We start from the raw sequence: 23,788 nt of genomic DNA, 5'->3' as shown, positions 1-23,788 counted from the left end.
AGTGGGCTTCTTTCATTGTGCCACCAGAAAAATGGTCATGTGTGGCATAGCTGGTTTGGCTTCATGGGAAAGTCATCTGGATTAGTTATCATCTGATGTTGACGAAAAGAGCTTGCTAGGCTTGGATTTTGATTCCCCATTATCCTGATGCCTCTCCCTTCAATTTTGTCCCATCCTGTTGAGGAATATTAATTACCTTTCTTTGCATGTTCATAAATGGATGCTGTATTCAATGAAAAGGACTGGGCAACTTGCGTGCATTATTAGATCAACTCTGTCTTCGCCTTTAGGGCTGGGTTTAGTACTGGTTGGATTCATGGCCACAACAAAATGGCCCTTCACAATCACCAATTGCTTCAGAAAATGTCCTTGTGTGAATTGCAGGAAAGAAAAATGTCTTGGTGCCTCTGGATAAATTCCAGGTAACTCAAGACCTCCCAACTAAAAGCATGGCAACAAGAATGAAGCTCCCGAGGAGGCATCTAGAATGCTGCATCATCTTCCTTCTGCTTCCAGGGGGTATGTAGCCTGCTATGTCCTACTCAAGCCAGGCCCAGCCCAATAGCAAGACCACCTCTGGAAACAGATTTAGGGCACCGCTGCAGAATTGTCAGCAGAGGCTATTTTGTAGTTACCCTTGCACTCTGACGATTGTGGGATCTAAAAGATAGTTTCAGGTGGGTAGCTCTGTTGGTCTTAGGGTTGCCAGATCCCTCTTCGCCATTGGTGGGAGGTTTTTGGGGTGGAGCCTGAGGAGGGTGGGATTTGGGGAGGGGAGGTACTTCAATGCCATAGAGTTCAATTGCCAAAGCAGCCATTTTCTCCAGGTGAACTGATCTCTCTATTGGCTGGAGATCAGTTTTAATAGCAGGCGATTTCCCGCTAGTACCTGGAGGTTGGCAACCCTAGTTGGTCTGCAGTAGAAGAGCAAGATTCAAGTCCAGTAGTACCTTAAAGACCAATAGAACAACAAAGGGGGGGGACTCAACCAGATATGTAGAGGGAGCTTCAAAGGTTGAGCTAGAAACTATAAACTATAAGGCCAATACGATGTATCTCAGGTTGATGTACCCACATCTGGAAACACTGTTAATTCTGTACCAGATTGTGTGAACAACTGTCCAAGTGGCAAGACCCACAGTTTGGTTTAAAAGTTTACATCAAGCCACACAAGATATTAGATTTAAAAAATACCTCATAAGGTGTATTTCCAGATGTGTTTTTTAATTAGTTTCTGTATTTATGACCACTGAGGAAGGCCTATTCAGGCTGAAAGGCATATGGTCCAGTATTGGTCATTTATATTGAATGTATATCAACTGTGTACAAGAATTTTGCAACAGATAATTTTATATATAGCCTGTAATACAGGCCCTGTGTTTTTAACCATTTTATAGTGTACCCCTTGTAATAAATATAATTATTTTGTTGTACCTTAAAGACCTACAAGATTCCTAGGGTATAAGCTTTCAAGAGCAAAAACGTATACCCTGGAAATCTTTTATTTTATTTTATTCGATTTATAACTTTACTGGTGGTGGTGGTGTTTTATACCCCCGCTCTCCCCGGGCTCAGAGCTTCTTACAGAGAATAATAATCCATTTATCAATAAAAACATTAAAACAACATTTAAAATAGCCCTAAAATATGTAAACCAAATATTCTAAAACTACTTAGGCACCTCTAAGTGTAAAAAGTTACAACTAGGCAAGCAAATGGACTAAAGACAAGAGTGGTGAGCCAGGTTCAGGGCGGCTTGGTGGTGTAGTGGTAAAAAGCAGTGCTTTGGAGCGGTGGACTTTAATCTGGAGAACCGGGTTTGATTCCCCACTCCTCCACATGAGAGGCGGAGGCTAATCTGGTGAACTGGATTTGTTTCCCCACTCCTACACACGAAGCCAGCTGGGAAAGTCACAGCTTTCTTAGAGCTCTCTCAGCCCAACGTACCTCACAGGGTGTCTGTTGTGGGGAAGGGAAGGTGATTGTAAGCCGGTTTGAGCCTTCCTTAAGTGGTAGAGAAAATTAGCATATAAAACCAACTCTTCTTCGTCTTCTTCATCTTGTTGGGCAGCTTGTTGGTCTTTAGGGTGCTACTAGAGTCTGAAAGAGAAGCTGCCAATGGCTTTAACAGCGTGTCCACCACATGATGTGGATTTGTGTGCCCCACGGTTTGGAGAGGACTAGGGGCCTGGGGGAGGCAGGGTGGAAGTATTCAGGCCAAGCCCACAAGCCCAAGACTGGATCTCTGAATATACGGTAGATCTGCTCTCCCAGCCTCTGGATGCAGGCTGTGATCTTCTTGGCTTCCCTTGCAGGAGCCCTTGAATGTAGCAACCTAGCAGTGGACTCGCCCGTTGTTCTCTGGGGAGCAACAGTGACGGCTACTTGCACCATCTGGAGGAACCGCTGCCCCTTTCTCAAGGATGGAGAAATCCAGATGATGTGGAAACTTGATGGCCAGGTTCTCCATGGTGTCCAGTACAGCCCTGGCAATGGGGTGGAATTTTCCAACATCACCATTGGGCCCCTCAACAGGACCATGGTCAGTCTGGGCTGCTATGTGTTGAAGGACGAGAAACCACACCTCTTGAACTTGAAACAGATCCACGCTGGGTGTAAGCATTGGTCTACTTTTGTGCTAGGACTAGGGAATTAGGATTGGTTTAAGGTTGGCAAAGTAAGGGAGATTACAGATGTGCCCCCAAAAGGCACCTGCCAAGGAAACAGCGCCAGATGCCATTAGCAAATGAGCCAAGCTGCCCTCTTCAGAGGAAGGGAGAAACTAGGGACATTGATCCCTTTGCTTTAGGGGGGCATTCTCTCCTGTCAGAGCTGAAATGAAGCTGGACAGGATTTGCAATAGCTACATCCAACTCTGCTGTGAACACTGCAAGCTTCTTTGCTTCCCCACATACATCAAGATGAACAAGAATTTTAAATCTCCTGATATGCATTTAATGATTTTTCTGCTTTTATTTCTTGCTTTTATTTATTTTTCCTTCTTCTTTCACAAGCTTCCCCTCCACCCAGTTCCATACTCTATTTTACTCACGCCCACACCAGCGGAGAATAAAACCAGTGGGCATTAGAAATGCTCAGCTTCTCACCATGGTCTCAGTTATGCTGAGGGTGGGCAGAAGCAGAAAATTCTGGCAGTTAGGCTAAGAATGTTCATAGCCTATTAATTTTTCATAGCTTATTTATTTATTTTATATATCCCCTGCGGCTTACATCGTTCTCATCTCCTCCATTTTATCCTGGTTAGGCTGAGAGCGTGTGACTGGCCCAGGGTCACACAGCAAGCTTCCATGGCAGAGTGGAGATTTGAACCTGGGTCTCCCAGATCCTAATCTGGTACTCTAGCCACTACACCACACTGATTCTCTCTCTCTGTTAGAGTTGCCAGCTCCAGGTTGGGAAATACCTGGAGATTTTGGGGGTGGAGCCTGAGGAGGGCAGCGTTTGGAGAGGGGAGGGACTTCAATGCCATAGAGTCCAATTGCCAAAGCTACCATTTTATCCAGGGGAGCTGATTTCTGTCACCTGCAGATCAGTTGTAATAGCAGGAGATCTCCACCCCCACTGGGAGGTTGGCAACCCTACTCTCTGTGTATTTGTGTGTGAGAGAGAGATGTACTCTGTTCATGTGCAGAGGCGTTTCCTTTTACATGTCACACATTATAGCTTTCCAAGTTTGATCTTCAAAGTAAACCCTAGGGTGTAGCCCTAGCTTGGACCAATTAGAGGTCTAGAGAAGGAACACAGGCTCCACCCTTCACCTTCTGCTTTTGTTCCATGTGATCTTCATTCAGATCCTCCATCGCAGCCCCAAAATTTCACTTGTATCATGAATGCCACCACCAGGAACCTGAAGTGCCAGTGGGACCCTGGAGAAGACAGCCTCCTCCAAGTCCATACTATTCTGAAGGGCTTCAGGTAAAGAGACGGAATTGCTGGGAAGGTGGGTGCCAAATGAAATGTTTGTGTGGGGCGGGGGGGAATGGGCCATTTTGCAGAACTTCTTGTGTAAAAGCCAAACGCTTGGACTGCTTGCCAGCATCTGTTCTGATTTAGACTATGCGGGTATACATTTTCACTTTGCATGTCCACTTGAACTGTTCTTGCACAGGCATGCACACTAAGACTGTGATCCTAAGGACACTTTCCTGGGAGTAAGCACCACTGAATAACATGGGACTGACTTCTCAGTAGACCTGCTTAGCCTTTCTCCTTAATTTGTTACAAATTTCAGTGAGTCGGGTGCATGCACAGAATACTGGAAGTGCGACTCCAAAGTGGAGCAAATTACTCCCCCCCAGGCTCTTTTAGTTCTGGGGAACAGCATGGGGGGTAGATGCGCCTCCTTCCTCCATCCCATCATCCCAAGCTGACTCAGGCCCCTAGACATTTTGAGCATTCCTTTCCCTGCAGGTAACTGCTGCATGACTGCATGAAAAAAGCATGTCGAGTTTGGGTCTCCATCACCAGAATTCATAACATTTAGTTACTAACATGCAGGCAGTGCAGCAGTGTAGACATAAATAATAAAATGCCTTTGAGCACTAGCGGGAATGAGGTACCTTTTCTGTACCGGGCATGCAGGGTTCATGCGAGGACCCCACTTGATGGCCTACCACCCCTCTGCATGCATACACTGGGGCACAGGTGTGGAAGGTTTTCCTCCTTCCCATTTCCTTTAGCAGTTAGTTTAAGGGGTGGAACTTCATGCTATGTGTAGTTCTGTGAAATTTATTTTGTTTTGCTGAATGCAGCCACTGGGGCTGCAGCACCATTTTGAGAACATTCCAATCGTAAGGCAGTATATGTACTGTTTAAATAAATTAAATGTATTTCAAGGAGGAAATAGGCATGAGGAAGATGGGCTTTCTCACCCTTTCCTCCCATCACCACACCCAACCTGCTTTTACCCCACACCGGGGGTAAACTATTTGTATCTCTATGTGTCTGGACTCAGCATGGAATGCTGGTTATACAATGACTTGAGAGACCCAGATTTAAATCCCTATTCAGCCATGACACTCGCTGTATGACCTCTGGGCCCATAACCTGTGAGAATGCAGAGTGCGTACGGCACAGTGGAATATATGTGCCATATACACTCTGCATTATTACAGGTTAGGGGCCCAGAGGTCATTCAGTGAGTGTCATGGAGGGCTCTTTCCCACCCACTCACCATTGTCTTTCCTGAAAAGTGCTAACTGAGTGAGAAAACGTAGACTATTCCAGTGGTCGCAGCACATACCACAACCTGTGGAATACGATATCTTCCACACTGCTCAATCAGTTTGGAGAGTTGAGGTCCACAAATGCTGGAAGGCTGAGGCTACGATGGCCCCTCCCCACTGACTGCCTATTCTTTTGGTCATGCAGGAGTCAAAGTGGGTGTGCTGTCCTCCTGGATCCCATCCCAGACTGCATCCCAGAGGCAGACCCGAATTCTTGCACCATTCTTCGCCCAAACCTCCACCTCTACCAACCCATGGCTTTCTGGGTGATGGTGCACAATGGCCTGGGAGTTGTACAATCAGAGCTCCTTTGTGCAGACCCAGTGGACTTAGGTAGGTGATAGTGGTACACCCAGATGGGGTGCATGCGAGAAGAAACAAAGCATTTTCATTTAATTTGCAAGAGAGTTGAAATGAATTGTGGAAGGGGGAAAACGGCGAGCAACTTTTTTAAGACTTTAATTTCCCCATGACAAAAATAGAATGTAGGTTCTCTTAGTTCAACATTTCAACAGCTCTCCCAATTAGGAATTACCGTATTTTTCACTCCATTAGACGCACCAGACCATAAGACGCCCCCCCCCCAGCTGGCCGTCGGGGCGGGGAACGCTGGCTTGCGTCGTTCTGGAGCGCCCAGCCGCTCTGTTCGCCCTCCCCCCCGCCTCCCAGCTGGCCGTCGGGGCGGGGAACACCGGCTCGCGTTGTTCTGGCTCGCCCAGCTGCTCTGTGCGCCCCCCCTCCGCCTCCCAGCTGGCCGTCGGGGCGGGGAACGCCGGCTCACGTCGTTCTTGTGGGCAGGGCGCACAGAGCTGGGTGCGCCAGAATGACGCGAGTCGGCGTTCCCCGCCCCGACGGCCAGCTGGGAGGCGGGCGGGCCCGCTCTGTGCGCCCCCCCGCCTCCCAGCTGGCCGTCGGGGCGGGGAACACCGGCTCGCGTTGTTCTGGCTCGCCCAGCTGCTCTGTGCGCCCCCCCTCCGCCTCCCAGCTGGCCGTCGGGGCGGGGAACGCCGGCTCACGTCGTTCTTGTGGGCAGGGCGCACAGAGCTGGGTGCGCCAGAATGACGCGAGTCGGCGTTCCCCGCCCCGACGGCCAGCTGGGAGGCGGGCGGGCCCGCTCTGTGCGCCCCCCCGCCTCCCAGCTGGCCGTCGGGGCGGGGAACGCCAGCTCGCATTGTTCTGGCGCACGGGGTGCACAGAGCTGGCGCGCCAGAACGACACGAGCCGGCGTTCCCTGCCGATGGCCAGCTGGGAGGCGGGGGGCGCACAGAGCGGGCCCGCCCGCCTCCCAGCTGGCCGTCGGGGCGGGGAACGCCGGCTCGCGTCGTTCTGGTGCGCCCAGCCAGCTCTGTGCGCCCTGCCCGCCTTCCTTCCAAGCTAGAATGTGCGTCTTATGAACTGGGCTAGGGTCCATAAGAGCACATTCACTCCATAAGACGCACCCACATTTCCCCTCCTTTTGGAGGAGGAAAAAAGTGCATCTTATGGAGCGAAAAATACAGTATGTCAGATTTGGTTTCAGGTGGATAGCCGTGTTGGTCTGCAGTAGAAGAGCAAGATTCGAGTCCAGTAGCACCTCAGAGACCAACAAGATTTCCAGGCTTTTGAAATTCAAGGCTGCCTTCATCAGATTTGGCTTAGAAATGTGAGATGGATTGTTTGGCCTTTGGAACTAGAAGAATCTATGAGTGATAGGAACAAGGGCCCCTAAGCACTCCCTCCCACACAGAGAGATGCCCAGTGTCCTTGTTCTCTTGAAAACTGAGGGACAGGGGGCATCAGGGGCAATGGTTAGAGCAACAGTGTGTGGAGGGGGGAGTTGAGCCAAATACAATTTATTGTTATTTAGAAGATTTATATTCTGCCTCTCCAGAGAACTTGCTTGAACTCAGTTTATAGCCTACTGTGTGGTAGCACCAAAAATGGATTTGTTTACTACTGCGGTGTCCACACAGTGTCATCCAGCTATGCTGATCTGAGCTGATTTGAGCTGAAGGAGGCTTCTTACATCTGCGTACCCAGGATCTAATAGCTGGTGTCTCAGAACCCCATGATGACTAGTTTGCAGAAGGCTTTACAGACTGAGTTGATTGTGTCCATTCCAACTTGGACTCCACTTTAACTGCAGGGATTCTAGATGTTCAGAGGCTTCAATTAATTTTCTATTATGGATGGTTTTCAGTTCTCCAACCTCAGTGAAGGCAGCCTGAGGATGTAGGCAGAATACATGGGGACTCATATTGGATTCCTGTCCCTCTTGGTTAGTTAAGTGTGTGAGGAATGGGTTATCTCGGTGGATGGTTAAAAAAATTAATGGTCCATCATTTGAGGGGCCTTTGGTCTTAAAGAGACAGTGTAAGGCCTGTTCTGGGGGGAGGGGGGGATCCCTGGACCCTTTGGTGATGAAAAGTACCATCAAGTCACTGCCAATTTATGATGATCCCGTAGGGTATCCAAGGCAAGAGATGAAGAGAGGTGTTTTGCCATTGCATGCCTCTGCATAGTGACCCTGGACTTCATTAGTGGTTTCCCATCCAATTACTAACCAGGGCTAGGGTTGCCAACTGCCAAGTAGTTGGACTAACAAGTATATCAAATGTACTAGAATGTTAGTTGAACAAAATAAAAGTATGTGCTCATATGCAAACAAATTTTTATCAATGTATCCAAAAAACAATGTTACAAACTATATAAGGTGAGACAATACCTAAACTAACTAGTCTACTGTGTCTTACAAACAATCACATACATGAAAAATAGACAATATATACAATATTTACAAAGGTGAGAAGCCTCTTATACAGGAGAAACCAAGGTTTACTTGAGGTATTATGAGCAATACATAGAGAGTTCATTCAATACCAACAGCGCGTGGAGCGCAAGAGGCAATGGGTTCTATGGCGTGCACCAAAGTGCTTCAGCTCAGCAAACATAAGATGCAAATGAGGTGCGATAGGCACAGAGCTTGACAGGATGCAGTGAAGCATTGGGCACCGAAGACACAAGACAAAGAGGATGCAGGTGAGTTGCCGTGGACACAAAGCTCAATAGGGTGCAATGAGGCGCTGGGCGCAGAAGACACAAGGCATGGAAACACCTTCCGGATAGTGAGCATTTTCACCAAAACAATTGTGGCTTCGTCAGCCGTATTTCACCTTCCTGGTGTTTCACTATTCTTATCCATGAATTCTGAATGGCTTATTCGCATCGGTCAGGACTGCTTTGACGATGAGGCTCACCTTCCCTACTACCTGATTGAAATGGCTTCCCTTAGACTTTGCCATTTGCTTCTCCTTCCAGTCAAGCTGGACCCCCCAACCGTTCAGTCCGTCCAGTCCATCCAGTCCATCCCCGAGGAGACCCACTGTGTGTCTGTGGCCTGGGATGCAGCCGAAGACAGCGCGCACATGAAGCAGCTGTGTGACCTGCGCTACCGCAAGGATGGTGACCAGGAATGGATGCTGGTGAGTGGCAGCTCAGAGCCACTTTGGCTTTGCCTGGATGTTGCTCCAAGTGCCTCTTTGCAACCCTGCAAGGCAGGCTTTTCTGTACTAACACCTTCACACCTGTCCAGACTTTAGTGAACCCATCTTGCTACCCCCACCCACGCATCCCTCCCCCAGTACTTCACTGTCCAGCATGGTGTAGTGGTTAAGAGCGGTGGTTTGGAGCAGTGGACTCTAATCTGGAGAACTGAGTTTGATTCCCCACTCCTACACATGCAGCCTGCTGGGTGACCTTGGGCTAGTCACAGTTCTCTTCGAGCTCTCTCAGCCCCACCTACCTCACAGGGTGTCCATTGTGGGGAGAGCAAGGGAAGGTGATTGTAAGCCAGTTTGATTCTTCCTTAAGTGGTAGAGAAAGGGAAGGCGATTGTAAGCCAGTTTGATTCTTCCTTAAGTGGTAGAGAAAGTCAGCATATAAAAAACAACTCCTTCCCAAATCATTCTCTGGCAACTTGCAAGCCAGGAGGCATGCAGCTGCACACTTCCAGGGGCAGCAAAGGCAAGTCCAGCCATTATCCTATGATCATACCATGGTGGTGGTGGAAAGGGTCATCATGTCACAGCCGATTTATGGTGACCCCATAGAGTTTTCAAGACAAGAGGCGGAGGTTTTCCATGGCCTTCCCCTGCATAGCAACCCTGGACTTCCTTGGTGGTCTCCCATCCAAGTACTAACCAGGGCTGACCCTGCTTAGCTTCTGAGATCTGACAAGATCAGACTAGCCTGGGCCATCCAGGTCAAGGCTCACACCACTGTAAGCCAGGTTAATTTGTCCTGCATGGCTGCCGCTCCCCAACTCAGTTTGGAGCTCGCACCTGACCAGCGCATGTGTTCTTGGAGGAGAACACTATTGCCTAAACTCCAAGGTACCCCTCCAGTTATACTAGAACCCAAGGGGCTGAGGAAGCAGTGGCCAACCTGGGACAGGCTGCTGGCAATAGACAGGCTGTGGTACAGACGGACTGTTTTATGTGTTTTGCCACCAGGTGCAGAATATCACCAGCTCCACCAGGCAAGCCCAGCACTGTGGATTCCTCTTCGGCATCCCCTACCAATTCCAGATGCGCTGCCAGAAACTTGGGGCCAGATACATGAGCGATTGGAGTCCTACGAAGACCTTCACCACCCATGAGGACAGTGGACATGGTAGGCGGGGCTCCAAAGCCCAGTAAAGGGAGAATGGGGCAGACCTGCATATGCCATTACTCTTGTCGAGGGGCTATATCACTGACAGGATTGCCAGGTCCCTCTTCACCACAGGTGGGAAGTTTTTGGGGTGGAGCCTGAGGAGGGCGGGGTTTGGGGAGGGGAGGGACTTCAATGTCATAGAGTGCAATTGCCAAAGCGGCCATTTTCTCCAGGGGAACGGATCTCTATTGGCTGGAGATCTGTTGTAATAGCAGGTGATCTCCAGCCACCACCTGGAGTTTGGCAACCCTACTCACTGACCCGCATTTTTTGTGTGTGCTATCAAGTCACAACTGACTTATGGTGACCCCAAAGGGTTTTCAAGATAAGAGGCACCCGGAGGTGGCTTGGCATTGCTTGTCCTTGCATCACAACCCTGGTGTTCCTTGGAGGTTGCCCATCCAAATGCTAACCAGGGCCAACCCTGCTTAACTTCTAAGATCTGATGAGATCAGGCTAGCCTGGAGCTATCCAGGTCAGGACAACTAGCATTACTACCTTGGAAGGAAAAGCCCCCTCCCATTGTTTTGGACACTGGAACATAGTGAGGATGCCAGGCTCCAGGTGGGACCAAGGGATCCCCGGAATTACAGCTCAGCTCCAGACAACAGAGATCAGTTCCCCTGGAGAAAATGGATGCTTTGGAGGGTGGGCGCTGTGGCATTACACCACACTGAGGTCCCTGACCTCCCCATGCTCCACCCCCAAATCTGGATCTGGCAACCTTACCCCCTAGGGTTGCCAGGTCCTTCTTTGCCACCAGCAGGAGGTTTTTGGAGCAGAGCCTGAGGAGAGCAGGGTTTGGGAAGGGGAGGGACTTCAATGCCATAGAGTCCAATTGCCAAAGCGGCCATTTTCTCCAGGGGAACTGATCTCTATCGGCTGGAGATCATAGCAGGAGATCTCCAGCTAGTACCTAAAGATTGGCAACCCTGCTACCCCCCCCATCCCCTGCCTGTGGCCAGGGGGGTGTCTGGCAACCCTGCATAGTCCTGTTTTTCAAAGCTGTTGGAGGTAGCTTTTCCCAGGAGAAACTATGCAGAAAGTGGCTGGAGCGGTTTTTGAGGCTGAAGCCTGCCAGTCTGGACAGGACAGTCACCGAAGCCCCCCCTTTCTTCTCCAGTGCCTTCAGGGGAGCTTGATGCCTGGTGGAAGATGAAGCCCGGGGAGACTGGACAAGGAACACAGGTGCAACTGCTATGGAAGGTAAGCCCCTCATCCCCACCCCTTGCAAATGCATCCATGGCAAGGGAACCCCCATTCCATGGATTTATCCCACAATCTTTACAGTCCATGTTCAAGGGCCAGACAAACAGCCGCGCTGTTCTACAAAATTTTGGCAGTGCGCTTTTCTTTTTAAACAAAAGCAGTTTTGTCGAAGCAACGTTGTAGCCCTCTGGGGAGGACTGGAAACGGTGTGTGGCAGCAGTTCACCAAACATTTTGAGTCATGGAGCACTTTTCAGGAGAGAAATTTGTGACAGAGCACTAATTTTCACCTAGCACCTATATATGAAACAGAACGACAGTAGTATTTTTCTTTCCAATCTCTTCAGGGAGATGTTTCGCGGAGCACCAAGTGCTCCGTGGAGCACAGTTTGGGAACCGCTGGTGTGTGGAAAGGGGTGGAATATAGGATTCTCAGTAAGTTGCAAGCAACAAGACTTCTTCCACGACAAGCAGATAAAATGTCAGCTAAGGCTTTCTGCCTCTGCCCTTCCCCCCCCCCCCCGGCATCTGCACCACAATGGAGACCCGCCCGAGTAATCGCTAGTATGATACCAGGTCCCGCAGAACAATGCCTGGGAGCCCTGGAGATCGTCTAGCTATTGCACGCATTAAATTCTTGTATGCGTTTTCTTAAGTAGTTACCCGCAGTTTACTTCCATATTGTCTCCTTGTATCTGAACTATCAAGACAACTCTGCCGCTCCTCGTCCTTTTGTATTGTACCCTGAACATAATCAACCCCATTGTATGTACCCTATAAATGTACCAGTATTTCCCCATGTCTGTATTCTAGCCTTAAGTTTCTATGACTTGCTGAACTCGCTGGCTTTCTTAATAAAACTTTAAACTTGCGACTACGTCTGGAGTGAAGTTCCCTATGCAAGAAACGAGACGAGGTGCTGAGGTCTGACATAAAATCAGGCAATGAAACCACCTCTGGATAGTTTATTTGGGTTGCAAAACAGGGATTTTATGGGAGTAGAATTTGGGTTTCCCTGGTGTAATCTGACCCAGATTCAAGTCCAGTAGCACCTTAAAGACAGAAAAGATTTTCAGGGTATAAACTTTCAACAGTCAACGCTCCCATTTTCAGATATCAAGGAACTCTGGGAGTGGGGGGGGGGAGCTGGGAGTCTCCAACCTCAAAGTCCCAGCACGCTTAGCAAATGGCCAAGATCCCTTGGAGGAAACCATGGCACCAGTAGAAGTTAGTGAAAGTGGTATGGCTGTAGATCTGCACCACTGGTCCACCCTCCCTGGGGTTGACAGGTCCCTCTTTGCAACAGGTGGAAGGTTTTGGGGTGGAGCCTGAGGAGGGTGGGGTTTGGGGAGGGGATGGACTTCAATGTCATAGAGTCCAATGGCCAAAGCTGCCATTTTCTCCAGGTGAACTGATCTCTGTCGGCTGGAGATCAGTTGTAATAGCAGATCTCCAGCTAGTACCTGGAGGTTGGCAACCCTAACCCTCCCTCTGTCTTTTGGGTTCTGCAGAGTAGTTTTTTAATCATTTGTAGCCAATTAGCACCCTTTTCTCGGGTTGCCAACTCTGGATTGGGAATTTCCTGGAGATTTGGGGGTGCAGCCTGGGGAAGGCAGAGTGAGAGGAAGGGAGGGACTTCAGTGGGGTACAGTACCATACAGTCCACTCTCCATTGCAGCCATTTACTCCAAAGGAATTGATCTCTGTAATCTGGAGATGACTCGTAATTCCAAGAGATCTCCAGGCCCCACCTGGAGATTAGCAACCCTATCCCTTTCCCACTGGTGTTTTCTCATCTTTGTACAGCCTATGAACCCGAAGGAGGCCAAGGGCAAAATCCTGGGTTATTGGGTCACCCTCAGCCCCCAGCAGAACAGTGGACAGCTGCCAACCCTCTGCAACACCACAGAGTTGTACTGCAATTTCTCCCTGCCATCCGGATCACAGAGGATTTATCTCATGGCTTACAATGCAAGAGGCACATCTCCGCCTACCGAGATCTTGTTTCAGAAGAAAGGTAGGTGCTTGCTTGGTTTAGGGGCAGCCCTTTGGCAAACCCCTTGAGATAGTTCAACATCTTTTGCCCTGCAGTCTCTGTCCCAAGAGAACAATCGTGTTGAACACATGAACAGATGAAGCTGCCTTATACTGAATCAGACCCTCTGTCCATCAAAGTCAGTATTATCTACTCAGACCGGCAGTGGCTCTTCAGGGTCTCAGGCAGAGGTCTTTCACATCACCTACTTGCCTAGTGCCTTTTAACTGGAGATGCCGGGGATTGAACCTGGGACCTTCTGCATGCCGGTCAGATGCTCTACCACTGAGCCACGGCCCCATTCCCCTTCATTACCAGGGCATCTTGGTTAGCAGTCAGGAGCTGGGCAGATCCCCCAAGCAAGAGTCCTGGGCCTGGCTGCCTTGTGGCAGCAGTGGGATTCTTTGCCCTATCCAGGGAATAAACTGAGCATGTTCCTTAGGCCATGCGGGTTAATGCTGAGGTCATGCAGGCCCTGCCACTTTGGGGCATGGGAACTGGAACCACACAAAACATGTCCCAAGTTTGGGATTTCACATACTTATGATGATTTTCTAGCCCACAGACTACAAGTGGACTTAGGATAGTGCTGTTTCCGGGGAAGTGCCGGTTCTGGTGTAGCTGTTTTGGGGCCAGACTTTCAGAATCCCTCCCTGGTCCTTTGACTTCTGCCCTTGCAAGCAAGCCTGCTTTTCTGTCTCCTGGGTCTTTCATCTCACACAGGGCCGGATTTAGGTTTGATGAGGCCCTAAGCTATTGAAGGTAATGGGGCCCTTTATATGTCCAGCTGTCCTTTGTCAACAACAAATTGTTGCTGTTTTTTGTGTTGAGTATATGCTATATGGTAATTTATGGACCTAATAGGTATCTAAAGTCATTTGCACATAACAAAATATGTATTTTATCAAAGTAATTGTTGAATTGAAATACAATTAAGAAGTATATTAATTGTGAAATAATTATTATTTCCTTTAAATTTTTTGGGGGGGCCCAAGAGAGTGGGCCCCTAAGCTATAGCTTGTTTAGATTATACGTAAATCCGGCACTGATCTCACAGTCTGCCGATATCATTTTGCAGATATTTCTGTGCCCAAGATCCAAGCCTCTCCTCTGGGGGAAAACAGCATCTGTGTGAGCTGGGATCCTGTGGGAGAACCAGCCACTGGCTACATCATTGAGTGGCAGAGGCTGACATCTGTGGACCCCTCGGATGATGCTGAGACTAGCTGGACAAGACTGCGAAATGGAGAGGAGAAACAAATCCTGATCCAAGGTGGCTGAGGGCGTGAGTCTGGAGAGGGGGGGCAGTCTCTTTTCGGGAGGCAAAGGGCAGCTCTGCATCTGGGGAAAAGCCAGTGCTGAGTTTATGTCCAAGGCACCCCCTACTCTTTGGTTGCCACTTCCATAAGCACGATAGCTGTTCCAAGGTCCGTCCAGACCATGAGAAGTATGAGGACAGCCATGTTTACTGCAGCGAGTTGGTTTGTACATCAAAAGGGGGTGCTGGAGGGAAAGAAGAAGAAGAGTTTGTTTTTATACCCTCTTTTCTCTACCTTTAAGGAGTCTCAAAGCAGCTTACAGTCCCCTTCCCTTCCCCTCCCCTTGTGAGGTAGATGGGTCTGAGAGAGTTCTGAGAGAACTGTGACTGGCCCAAGGTCGCCCAGCAGGCTTCATGCGTAGGAGTGGGGAAACCAACCCAGATCTCCAGATTAGAGTCTGCTGCTCTTAACCACTACCCTCCCCCTTCCCCCCATTCCTGTTCCACTCCATGTTTTCAGTTGCTTTTCTTCCTTGTGCTATAAGAGCCAAGTGGGAAGGAAAATGCCTGCTGTGAAAGAGCAGCAGGTAGCAAAGAGAGGAGAGCTCAGCACCTCTGGCCGGAGCACACTTTGTGTGGTGAGAAGGACCCACATTCCATATACCTGAATGCCTCAGACGCGTAAACAGCACCTGTGGCGGTTGCCGCTGAGTGTGTGTGCTTTGGCTCTCAGTTTCTTTTGAAATGGTTTCTATTTTAAGGTAAAGGTCCCCTGTGCAAGCACGAGGTCATTACTGACCCATGGGGTGACGTCACATCCCAACGTTTCCAAGAGTTCATTGTTTCTATTTGTTTACAAGTTTGCGGGGTGGTTTGCCAGTGCCTTCCCCAGTCATCTTCCCTTTACCCCCAGCAAGCTTGGTACTCATTTCACCGACCTCAGAAGGATGGAAGGCTGAGTCAACCTTGAGCTGGCTACCTGAAACCTGAAACCAACTTCCATCGGGATCGAGCTCTGGTCGTGAGCAGAGTTTTTGACTGCAGTACTGCAGCTTAACACTCTGCGCCACGGGGCTCCTAGGTTTCTATTTTGGTCCTAGAAAATGTTACACCTCTGACTGTACCTCTTTTTCCCCACATGGCGGACATGCGCTTAGGCAGTCTTTAACCAGAGAATGAAGTGAGTTGTTAAACTTGATTAATGTGAACATGTCATGCGAGTTGGCCCATTTTGGAACGTTCACCCAGACCAACATTGGTGGGAGCCTTGCCTTTGATAAACCACCAGATTTTTATAAGTATTTGGCAAAATAAATTCCCACATTGTCGTTGTACCCAAACACAAGGGAGATACCAGGGCTGAGCTGCTATTTGTGGATTCCATTGTTGGTACCAGAAGTTGCTATTTTGACAAGACTGGCCATCAGCTGCCTAATACTGAACACAGTCCAGTAAGCCAGACTAGGTCTAAAGAGTATGATCATATTATCTACAGTATCAGAGGAGCATGCCTATTATATTAGCTGCTTTGGAACACAGGCAGGATGGTGCTGCTGCAGTTGTCTTGTTTGTGGGCTTCCTAGAGGCACCAGGTTGGCCACTGTATGAACAGACTGCTGGACTTGATGGACCTTGGTCTGATCCAGCAAGGCCCTTCTTATGTTCTTATATTCTTACATATGACTTGGCTTTGGAGACCAAATGGGTTAACTTAGAGGCCTTCTACTGCCTTCCTGCTGCAGCATCTCTACCTTGTAAGACCACCTCTTCCTTGTGGCATTTTCCTTCCCGTCTGGCTCCAGGTCTACATCCCCCAGACAACTTCGCTCTTCTCTCTTCCAGAAAACATTGAGCCTTACCAGCTGTACAATATTTCCATCTACCCCCTCTACAAGGACGGAGTGGGGATGCCCCAGAATACAGAAGTGTACACCAAGCAGAAAGGTATGCTGATGCCCTGCCACACTGGGGATTGATGGGACATAGCTGCATAAAACTATCATTCAAACAAGCTTTTTGTTGGCAGGGTAGGATTCACCATGGAGAGAGTTCATTGTTTCTGTTTGTCAAAAAGGGCAAGAGTCCAGTAGCACCTTAAAGACTAACAAAAATATTTTCTGGTAGGGTATGAGCTTTCGTGAGCCACAGCTCACTTCTTCAGATACAGCTAGAATGTGAATCCATCGGTCTTTAAGTAGAGGAACAGTATGTAAATGTGAATAGCAGGCTTGATGGTATTCACATTTACATACTGTTCCTCTACTTAAAGACCGATGGATTCACATTCTAGCTGTATCTGAAGAAGTGAGCTGTGGCTCACGAAAGCTCATACCCTACCAGAAAATATTTTTGTTAGTCTTTAAGGTGCTACTGGACTCTTGCCCTTTTTGACTACTGCAAACAGACTAACACGGCTACCCACTGTGAATTGTTTCTATTTGTTTACAAGTCCAGGGTTGGAACCAACAGATCTGTTCCACTGAATAGACCTGAATAGTCCAGGCAAGCCTGATTTAATCAGATTTCAGAAGCTAAGCAGGGTCAATCCTGGCTAGTATTTGGATGGGAGACCTCCAAGGAATACCAGGGTCATGGCAAACCACCTGTGAACATCTCTTGCCTTGAAACCCCACCAGGATCGCCATAAGTCAAATGTGGCTTGACAGCAACAACAAAAAATCCACTAACAGTAGCACTTTTCCCTTGGTGCAAAGACATTTACCCAAGCCTACTGCATCCTGTGAAGGCTCCTTTCACCAGAGAAAGTGCCTTTGTCAACAAAAAGGAACCATGACATCCAATCCCTTGATCATATTGACACTGGAGTGGGAAGTAGAGATACCTAAGAAAAAGATTCTCCCACGTGCTGTTTTTGGGTCCCAATGCCTAATGTTTATAAGGAGAAATTCTGGGGATAACCTTTCCTGGATGCCACATCCACCTGTGGTTACCCAGCAAGACACTCTGCACATGCTCAGACACTCTCCTGCATCCCCACATTTTCTGAGCTGTGGACCTAAGAGCAGGTTCTGTAGGTAAGCCTTTGCCTCGCCGAGCCTCACCGCAACCACACTTCCCCTGCTCCTGCGGTCTGCTACTAACAACCCTCTCTCCCTACAGCGCCTTTGGACAGCCCCAAACTTTGCCTAGGGAGTATCAGCAAGACAACAGCTCAGCTTCACTGGGAGCCCATCCCTCTGGAACTGCGCAATGGCTTCATCACCAACTACACCATTTTCTGGATCAGTCCTGATGACAACATGAGCAGTGAGTCCCTCTGTATGTCCATACAGGTTCTTCCAGCCTTTCCCCCCAGGAGCTCAGAACAGCATGCATGGTACTCCCCTTCTCCATTTGATCCTCCCAGCAACCCTGTGGAGTAGGTTAGGCTTGGCTAAGAGCGGCTGCCTTCGTTTTTAGGTGCCGTCGTGAACTCCTCTGTGAAGACGTTCACCATCACCGGTCTCAGGCCTCTGACCATGTACAAAGTGCACATCATGGCCTCCACCGTGGGTGGGAGCACCAACGGAACCGTCCTGATGCTTTACACCAAAGCAATGGGTAAGGAGGGCCCTGGGAGAGGAACTGGAGTTTGGGGTGAACGCTGCCAAGCCATGAAAAGAGAGAGATCAATGAATCGGGGCCAAGCGATGTGTTTTGGAGTGGTGTGTCTGGTTTCCTTAGCCGGGCGATGAATCAGTTAGTCACAAGCCAATCCCATTGTCCAAGAATATGGGGCCCCAACATTTTGGGGGGGAGGGGCTGTGGCTCAGTGGTAGAGCATCTGCTCGACGTGTAGAAGGTCCCAGGTTCAATCCCCGGCATCTCTAGTTAAAGGGACTAGACAAGTAGGTGATGTGAAAGACTTCTGCCTGAGACCCTGGAGAGCTGCTGTCAGTCTGAGTAGACAATACTGACTTTGATGGACCAAAGGCCTGATTCAGTATAAGGCAGCTTCATGTGTTCATGTGTAGATCAGGACCGTGGTACACAGAGAAAAGGGGCTGCATGTGTAGTGATGGGCTACTTCTGCAGCCCCCCTCCCCAACAGGACAAACAGCATCCCCAGAGACATTTTTGGGTCAGGAAAACAACACCAGAGGAACAACACCCTTCCTCCCCATACACCATAGTCCAGATCTGAATCAGGGCCCCATGCGCTTGTGAAATGCGTTCCTAGTAGGGAACTCGCAGCTGATGAATGACTGACTGATTCAAAAACAGGTTGGATAATTCTGATACATCATGTTGAAAATCACAGTGTGTAGCTTGGACCTTAGTGGCCGTGACTTTCCAGGACTTGCCGGTGTTTGTTTTTTCCTGTCACCCCACAAACTATAGGTCCAAAGCAGAAAGACCTGATTTGCAGAAGGAGAGCAGGTCTCTGCAAATGAATTCAGTCTTTTGGAGGGGGGGTGTTATATTTCAATTTTTAAGTTGTAAAATCTTCACATGGTGCAATATTCAATTCTGATGTCAAATACAGATTGCATGCATATATACGAGCCTTCAATAGGGCCTAAGACTTAATTGGTAGAGTTTCTGATGACATAAAGGTTCTGCCTATGATAATTCATTCACCCTTACAGCATTTGAGGCTACATTCAAGAAACAGAGGGCATGCATGTGTTAGCCAGCTCGGTTAGCCCAGCTCTTCCTCCCCATGGCACCTACTGAGAGAGCTAGTGTTGTGTAGTGGTTAAGAGCGGTGGTTTGGAGCAGTGGACTTTGATCTGGAGAACCGGGTTTGATTCCCCACTCCTCCACATGAGCGGCGGAGGCTAATCTGGTGAACCGGGTTGGTTTCCCCACTCCTACACATAAGGCCAGCTGGGCGACCTTGGGCTAGTCACAGCTCTCTTGTAAGCACTTGTAAGCCGGTTTGATTCTTCCTTAAGTGGTAGAGAAAATCGGAATATAAAAACCAACTCTTCTTCTTCTTCTTACCCTCTGCACTGTTCCAGACGACATGGACATCTCGTTTGCATATCTGGTTATTGGTCTGCTGTTGATCATGCTCATTGTCCTGGTCGTCTGTTTTGAGAACAGCAAAAGGTGAGCATGGGAAGGCGCTAGAAGCTGCAGGACTCCTGTTGAAGATCTGAGTGCTCGGTGCTGTGTAGACATAGAAGAGAGAGAGACAGTGCCTTCCCAGCATGCCTCTGACAAGGAGAGGCTAAGGATCACCACATGAGTCATGAGGGTGGGCCAGAAGAGACTTCAGTGCAGCAGAGCAGGAAGAAAGGCCGGCTACTGTGCTCTGGTTTTGTTTTGCCGAAGTAGTGCATCTCAGGCAGGAAAGCCCTGACCTGGATGGCTGAGGCTAGCTCAATCTTGTCAGCTCTCAGAAGCTAAGTAGGGTCGGCCCTGGTTAATACTTGGGTGGGAGACCAGCAAGGAAGTCCAAGGTTGCTATGCAGAGGCAGGCAATGGCCAACCTCTCCTATTCATCTCTTGCCTTGAAAAGCCTATGAGGGGTTGCCATAAGTCAGCTGGGACTTGATGGCACTTTCCATCAGGCAGGAAGAGGAATAAGGCCACTGAGGACAGAGAGAGGGAAGAGTTTCCCAGCGCATCAAAAGTGATACGATGCTGGTGCTGCTCCCCAAGGGGTGCATGTGGTTATCACCTCTGGGCAAACAGGGTGTCATGGGACTTTTGGAGGACTACAGAACAGCAGGATGAGCATGCTTTGGCTTGCTGCAAAAACTGGTACAGAGGGGAAGATGCTTTGGGGCAGGGTGGGGGAAGAAGACACAGATGGGAGCAGGAGAAGGACCAGTGGTGGAGAAGGGATGAAGTGTGAGAAGGGTGGTGGAGGGGCCATCTTTAGCTTCAGTGCATCAATAGCCAGAGCTCAGCTTTAGGAACAGCCCACAGATCAATGACTCCTTTGGTTGCCCTCTTGGTGGAGAGGCCAGCGATCTTTGGGGATGCCCACCCCCCAAGTCTCAGTTGGTTTTTCTCTCTCTTGTGACCCACAGGATGAAGATGCAGTTCTGGCCCAGTGTCCCCGATCCAGCCAACAGCAGTCTGGGCAGATGGGCTCCAGCAGTTCTGCAAGAGGTAACTATAGTGGCATGAGAGCCAGTGTGGTGTAATGGTTAAGGTGTCGGACTATGGTCTGGGAAACCCAGGTTCGAATCCCCACTCTGCCATGGAAGCTTGCTGGGTCACCTTGGGCCAGTCACACTTGGGAAAGCTCCAAGGAATATCAAGGATGTGACGCGGAGGCAGGCAGGCAATGGCAAACCACCTCTGAACGACTCTTGCCTTGAAAACCCTACGGGGTCGCCATAAGACGGTTGAGATTTGATGGCAAAATATACACACAACAATGGCGGCTCCTGCTGCTGCTCCCTTTCCAATCAACAGGCTGCCATTTCAATGTTCTTCTGGTCTACAGTTCAATGCCTCTGCTGGTGGAGGTATAGCTGGGAAAGGGTGCAAAACCCACACTGATGCACATTGTGATATTTCCCACCGGTGACCCCCCCTTCAGCCCATAGATGAGACACAAAACCCCAGCAGCCCCCCACCAGGGAGACTGATGAGAATGGGCCTCGGATGTGAAATGCTTGCTGTGCTAGTCCAGTTGAACAGATGGGGTGTAAGTATGTCAGTGGCTGTTGCTCAAATCCTCCACATTCAAAGGCAGTCTACCTCTGCAGAATTTGGGCTCTTAACACGGGATGAAGAATCCCCATCAATCGAGCTAGCAAGGGATTCTCCATAAGGAACCTGAGCTCAGCCACGATAGCACTTAAACAGGCTCCTGCTCTGACCTTAGCAGGCAATTCTGTGCTACAAGTTGAGCTCTGGGCTGCTTTCTGTAACCATGCCACTTCTTCCCATTTTCTCCCCAGGAGGCCCTCCTGGATAGCAAGTCCGGGGAACTTAGTCCCACCATCATACCTGCTATCTTAGTGCTTGAAAAGGATAGGAAGAAAGGCCTTTCCTGCGAGAAGAGGGAGGCTTCAAAGCCCCTGCCGGATGGGCCACGGTCGGATGCTTCGAATGCCGATGCCGCTTTGCTCCCTGGCAGCCCAAAGCCAGCCTCTCACGTGAACGGCTCAGAGCCCGTCCAGTACGCCAGGGTGTTCTTGGGCAGCTACCACAGCCAGCGGGGAGCACCGTCCTCTCTCTACTTGCGCTCCAACTCCACACAGCCACTTCTGGGTGACACGACTCCCAGCCCAGAGCCCTACGAGAACCTGTGGTTTCATGGCGACCGGCCAGCTGGGGCGCACGGCTGCAGCTTCCAAGAGGATGCCGTCTTCCTGGACGGGACCCTGGTGGATTTCCCGTTACTGCAGGGGGTAAAGGTGGATGGGGATGACGGTCTGGGCGACTTTTGAAGGCCGTGGCCCCCTGGCTGGCATCGGAGGGGTGCGAGGGGCCACGATCCAATGCTGTCCCTGCTTGCGATTGTAGCTCTCCTTCTCCATGAAGGAAGTACTGTCTGATTCCCATCAACGCTTCAATCTCTGGGAGCTCAAGGACATGGGGTTGGTGTTCCCAAGGGGGTACCTTCTGCTCCCCCAATAGTCCAGCAGAATAGATGCTCCAGACGCAGCCATGCCTTTGATTCTTCTTGTTCCCCGCGTCTCCCTCTCCTATCAGAGGCCACGAAACTCAGCACTGATGGTGAACGTTCCTGTGCTGCTTCCTGCTGTCAGGAGCTCAGGCCTGAATGGGTGACCCAGAGGCCAGTTCTTTCCCCTGTCGCCTCCATCATCAAAGTCCTGCTGTTCGCCACATCCCAGGCACCACGTTTCTCTAGCATCGCGCACATGCAGATGTGCTTTGCGTGCAGAAGGTCCCAGGTTCAATCCCCGGCATCTCCAGGTAAAGGGACTAGGCAAGTAGTTGATGTGAAAGACCTCTGCCTGAGACTTTAGAGACAATACTGGCTTTGATGGACCAAGGGTCTGATTCAATATAAGGCAGCTTCATGTGTTCATGTGAAGGAACCTGGAACCCAAACAGGGGCACTAGCCACAACAGGAGGTGTGCAGAGGCCCAGCTGTTCCCCTGGGAGCAGCTCAGAAGGACAAAGGCAAGAAGAAAGGCTGCATTTGAATTAGGGGGCTTGTTCTCTTCTGTCATGTTGGCTTTTCATGATTTTTATTCAGATTGAGGCTCCCACCCCATTCTTCCATTTTTTTCATGTATTGGCCCACCCTCAATTTACTTGAGCAATGTTGCGCCATGCCAGAAGTCACAAAAACAGAGCTCTGCTCTGTGCCAGGCGTGTGCCAGCTGCTTTCCCCAAGATCCAGCTTTACTCTGCAGAGCCACCAGTGCTTAAGAAGAAGCAGAAGCAGAAAAAGGGTTGGTTTTTATATGTCAACTTTCTCTACCTTTTAAGGAGAATCAAACCGGCTTACAATCTCCTTCCCTTCCTCTCCCCACAACAGACACCTTGTGAGAGCAAGGAGAAGAAACCCAGAAGGGCAGAAAGAAGCTGCAGGAGGCATTTAAATGATCCAGGGGCATGGCCGGGCGGGGGGTGGGGGGAGAGAAGGTGGATGGTGGTGGTGGAAGCTGCTGCCCGCCACAGCAGAAGTTAGGTGCATAAACAAGGTGGCCAGAGTGATGCTGGTGCTTCCTCCTTCCCCAGCTCAGCCTCCACCTGGGGCAGAAACTGGACCAGTGAGAGGAGGGAGCCTATGACGGCACAGGTATAGTTTGCTACTTCTTCCGGTTCACCAGATTAGAGTCCGCTGCTCATGTGGAGGAGTGGGGAATCAAACCTGGTTCTCCAGATTAGAGTCCGCCGCTCCTAACCTCTACACCACACTGGGCTGCCCCAATCACGACAGCAGCTTGCATAACTGCAAAAGGGCACCCCAATTCCAGGGGTCCCTGCCTCCGAGAAGCAAATGTCGTAGAGTGTAGCCCTGTCCACAAGTTACAGTGAACGCACATGTAAGTCGTATACAGTGTATACTTAATTGTTCTTTGCACATCGAGTAATTCTCATGTTACAGGCAACACATGTACAGCTGAATGTGTCATACATACCCCGCATATACCCAGGTATCGGTCTCGTTTCATTCATAAAGTGAATGCGCGTTGGCTTTTTCTTACAAACAGATGTAGGCATGAGCAGGCAGTATGTATGTGCGTTCACTATCAGAGAGCCGGGGAGAAACGAGAACCGTTTTGTGCATTTCTGGTGGAGGCTACAGAGGCTGTTGAGCAGTAGACCGGCTCTATGTAGCCCATGTTCAAGAGCTGCCCAGAGCACAGACAGAGCGTAAAGGGAGGAAGTCAATAAATGAACAAAAAAAAAAACCACCCTTCCTCCGTCAGTTCTTAATTATTGTTGTGCTGCTCAGCATTC

General features: G+C 49.6%; 1 protein-coding gene across 1 annotated transcript; it reads left to right on the top strand.

The window, feature by feature from the left end:
- Window positions 1–449: 449 nt before the first annotated feature.
- CSF3R (colony stimulating factor 3 receptor) lies at window positions 450–21,797 on the top strand. The gene is made up of 15 exons (XM_056847471.1): window positions 450–519; window positions 2,316–2,615; window positions 3,813–3,936; window positions 5,392–5,579; window positions 8,544–8,707; window positions 9,737–9,896; window positions 11,062–11,144; window positions 12,953–13,163; window positions 14,260–14,454; window positions 16,282–16,383; window positions 17,560–17,706; window positions 17,860–18,000; window positions 19,404–19,494; window positions 20,424–20,505; window positions 21,306–21,797. The coding sequence occupies exons 1-15, from the start codon at window positions 450–452 to the stop codon at window positions 21,795–21,797; spliced, it is 2,550 nt and encodes an 849-aa protein (XP_056703449.1).
- The last annotated feature ends 1,991 nt before the right edge of the window (window positions 21,798–23,788 follow it).

The sequence above is a fragment of the Euleptes europaea genome, chromosome 3, assembly GCF_029931775.1.
Source record: "Euleptes europaea isolate rEulEur1 chromosome 3, rEulEur1.hap1, whole genome shotgun sequence".
Lineage (NCBI taxonomy): Eukaryota > Metazoa > Chordata > Lepidosauria > Squamata > Sphaerodactylidae > Euleptes > Euleptes europaea.
This window is presented reverse-complemented; position numbering and strand designations above follow the sequence as displayed.

What these genes read in the sequence shown, in the direction of transcription:
- CSF3R (XM_056847471.1), top strand. Translation starts at nt 450, where the DNA reads ATGGCAACAAGAATGAAGCTCCCGAGGAGGCATCTAGAATGCTGCATC. An exon ending in CTTCCTTCTGCTTCCAGGGG is followed by an intron (nt 520 to 2,315) that starts GTATGTAGCCTG and finishes CTTCCCTTGCAG; the next exon opens with GAGCCCTTGAATGTAGCAAC. An exon ending in GATCTTGTTTCAGAAGAAAG is followed by an intron (nt 13,164 to 14,259) that starts GTAGGTGCTTGC and finishes ATCATTTTGCAG; the next exon opens with ATATTTCTGTGCCCAAGATC.